Source organism: Camellia sinensis, chromosome 15, assembly GCF_055761805.1.
Source record: "Camellia sinensis isolate YWXY chromosome 15, ASM5576180v1, whole genome shotgun sequence".
Taxonomy (NCBI): Eukaryota; Viridiplantae; Streptophyta; class Magnoliopsida; order Ericales; family Theaceae; genus Camellia; species Camellia sinensis.
The window spans coordinates 11,394,994-11,398,564 of NC_138975.1; the positions used below are offsets into that span (position 1 = coordinate 11,394,994).

General features: G+C 40.0%; 1 protein-coding gene across 1 annotated transcript; it reads right to left on the reverse strand.

Moving 5' to 3' along the window:
* Positions 1-1,536: 1,536 nt before the first annotated feature.
* Positions 1,537-3,092, reverse strand: LOC145812795 (uncharacterized). The gene is made up of 3 exons (XM_082908020.1): positions 2,883-3,092; positions 2,264-2,355; positions 1,537-2,128 (listed from the first exon to the last, which is right to left on the reverse strand). The coding sequence occupies exons 1-3, from the start codon at positions 3,090-3,092 to the stop codon at positions 1,537-1,539; spliced, it is 894 nt and encodes a 297-aa protein (XP_082764146.1).
* Positions 3,093-3,571: the final 479 nt, after the last annotated feature.

Sequence of the window (3,571 nt, forward strand, 5' to 3'; positions counted from 1 at the left end):
AAGCAATCTCATGAACTCAAGGGTATAAAACATCCACACATAAAATTTCCAGATTTAGCGTCGCATAAAGATTAAAATGAAAGGTTTATTTTAGATCTTTTACTGGACTTGGTCTTCCTATGGTTCGTAGGGGATTTGATCTAGTTTCTAGAAATTTTTTTGGAAATGGGATTGCTTTTCCAGATTCTAAGTTATTTAGAAAATATGCCAGCGCTGTCTAGATTCTGTCCAAATCCGTCGACCGTTACGAAAAATTGATTTTCTTGCAAACCGCTTAATTTTTTTCGATGAAACCAATTTTAGTTGAAAGCTAACACCTTAAGGAAGGTTTTGACATAAAATAGAGGTCCAGAATAATTTTTTTACATTTTTCTAGAATTTCTGGAAGTGGGCTGCAAAAACAGATTCTACGGTGCTTTGCCCAAAACAAGAAGATTTATGAAAAAGGGGTTCCACCAAGGGAAAGTTTCATTTATTTTGTGAATAAAATATGCTAACTATCACATTTTTAACTCAGAAAATTTGTTTGAAAGAGTGCTCTTGAAAAGTTGAGAGATTAGTACAAAAAGAAGATGGTTTTGTGCCAAAATGGAGAAAATACAAGAGAGATGGAATCAATACTCAATCCTTAGCATTTTTAACATAAGAACTTAGTAATAAAAAATCTGAAAACATTATTTAGAACTTTTAGAAATATGTATTAGAAAAAGAAAATGAAGGAGAAGGTTGTGTTTGTGGCTTACTTACTAAGCTTTGCACAAGAAAGCTTTCTTCTTCCTCCTTCTTCTCCTCTAGACTTCTCCCTCTTCTCTCCTCCCTCTCTCTAACCAAAATGTGTGTGTGAGTGAGTGTGTTGTGTGTGTTTGCAAACTAGGGGGTGTGTTGGTATTTATAGACAAACCTTTGAGGCAAAAAGTCCTAAATGCCCCTTAGTTTGATATGGATGGAAAAGTTAGGATTTGCTTGAATTCTAAAGGAATGGAAGGGATTTGGGAGGCTTGTTCATTGGTTTAGGCAACTCCAAGTTGTAATGAAACTAGTTCTTGGATTTTGCATCCTAGGTCTAGGTCACTAGGTTGTGTTTTCCTAGAAGTCCATGATGGTGTTTCTTGAAAATTAGCTCCTCCTTGGGGAAGTGTGATGGGGTTATTATTTAAATCATTTTAGGTTCTAGGCACACTCCTCTAGGTGTATATATATGTATATATGTATCTTACAAAATTGATGGTACTCAAGGTACAAGGTACAAGTACTAGTTTGGGGCAAGTTTTGAATTTAAATAAAGAGTGAGGGCTTGGAGTTAAATACATGTAACTTATGTAGAATTAAATTAGGTTAGGGATCCTAATCCGGTTAGGAAAATTCTTGTTTCGATAAAAATAAAAATAGTAATGCTAATCGACAAGATTCGAATTAATTCAAGTAAACGAGGGGCTTTAAGAAAATAATTCAAACATTAGGGTTTTCAAAGTAAATACATATTTTGGGGGCTTCACAACCTATCCCCCTTAAAACAATTTCGTCCTCGAAATTCAACTACATACTGTCTTCGAAAAGCTCGGGGTAGTTTGCCTTCACCCAATCCTGACGTGCCCAAGTAGATTCCTCAACTCTCCGATGTCGCCATAGCACTTTTACCAAGTGAACCGTCTTGCCTCTAAGGTTCTTTTCTCGACGATTTTGTATTGCTACTGGTCTTTCTTTAAGCGTAACATCTTTGTCAAGATTGATCTCTTCCCATTTGAGGATGTGTGTCAGGTCAGCGATGTATTTTCTCAACATGGATACATGGAAGACGTTGTGTATCCCTGCTAACTGCGGGGGTACACCTAATCTATATGCTACTTCGCCCACTCTTTCCAATACCTCAAAAGCTCTAATATATCGTGGCAACAGCTTCTCCTTTCTCCCAAAACGTACGACTCCACGCCTAGGTTGTACCTTTAGGAGCACGTGGCTGCCTACTTCAAATATCAATGGTCTTCTCTTCCTGTCTGCATAATTCTTTTGATGGTCTTGGGAAGTCTTTAACCGTTGTTGGATCAATTTGACCTTCTCAGTAGTTTCTAAAACAAGTTCGGGCCCTATTAGATTTGCATCACCCACTTCCGTCCAATAAATCGGCGATCTGCAAGGTCATCCGTATAATGCTTCAAAAGGCGCCATGCCGACGCTAGCTTGAAAGCTATTGTTGTAGGCGAATTCGATTAGGGGTAGGTGTCGTTCCCAACTTCCTTGAAAATCCATTGCTCAAGCTCTCAACATATCTTCGAGTGTCTGGATAGTGTGTTCAGATTGTCCATCTGTGTACAGGTGAAAGGCGGTGCTAAAACATAACTCAGTACTAAGAGCTTCCTGCAGGCTTTCCCAAAATCGAGATGTGAATCATGGATCACGATCTGACACAATAGATACCGAAATTCCATGTAGTCGAATGATCTCCTCAATGTAGAGTCTGCACATAGACTCTAAAGTGTCGGTCATCTTATAGGGTAAGAAATGCGCTGACTTGGTGAGGCGGTCCACTATTACCCATATAGCATCGCGCCCTCTGGGTGACTTAGGCAATCCCGTCACAAAATCCATCGTCACATACTCCCATTTCTATTCGGCTATTGGTAGAGGTTGCAACATTCCCCCTGGTTTCTGATGTTCCGCCTTCACTTGTTGGCATGTTAGACATTTTGCTACAAATTTAGCTACTTCCTTCTTCATTCCATTCCACCAATACTGCCTTTTCAAATCTTGGTACATTTTAGTCCCTCCTGGATGCACCGCAAATGCAGAATGATGACATTCCTTTAGTACTGTTTCTCTAAGTAACTCGTCACTTGGTACAAATAATCTACCTTGGTATCTTAAACTCCATCGGGGTGAATTACCCAATCGAGCATGGGCTTTCCTGATTCCAGACGTCCCTTGATGTAGGCTACCTCTTGATCGTGCTTCTGGGCCTCCATGACCTCATTCATCAACTTAGGCATCACCTTCTGCGCACTAAGATATGCTCTTGTATCTTGAGATTCTACTTGGATCCTGAACTCATTGAGTGTCTTAACCATATCCCATTCCTTGACGGAGATCTTAGCCATCATCCCTCTACTCTTGCGACTAGAGCATCTGCTACTACATTGGCTTTACCGAGGTGATATGAGAGAGTGAACTGGAAATCCTCAAGATACTCCATCCATCGTCTCTGTCTCAAGTTAAGGTCCCTCTGTGTGAATAGATACTTCAGACTCTTGTGATTTGTAAAAATCTCAAATTGTTCCCCGTACAGGTAATGTCGCCACTGCTTTAGGGCAAAAACTACAGCCGCTAATTCCAAGTCATGTGTGGGGTAGTTGCGCTTATGTGGTTTCAACTGCCTGGATCCATATGCGACTACCTTTCCATTTTTCATGAGCATGCAACCTAACCCTTCTTTAGACTCATCGCAATACACAGTGTATGCCTCTTCTCTTTCTAGGATGGTCAAAAATTAGCGCACTAGTTAACCTCTTTTTTAGCTCGTGGAAGGATTTTTCGCAAGCTTCGTCCCACTCATACTTTACTCCCTTTTGCGTCAAAC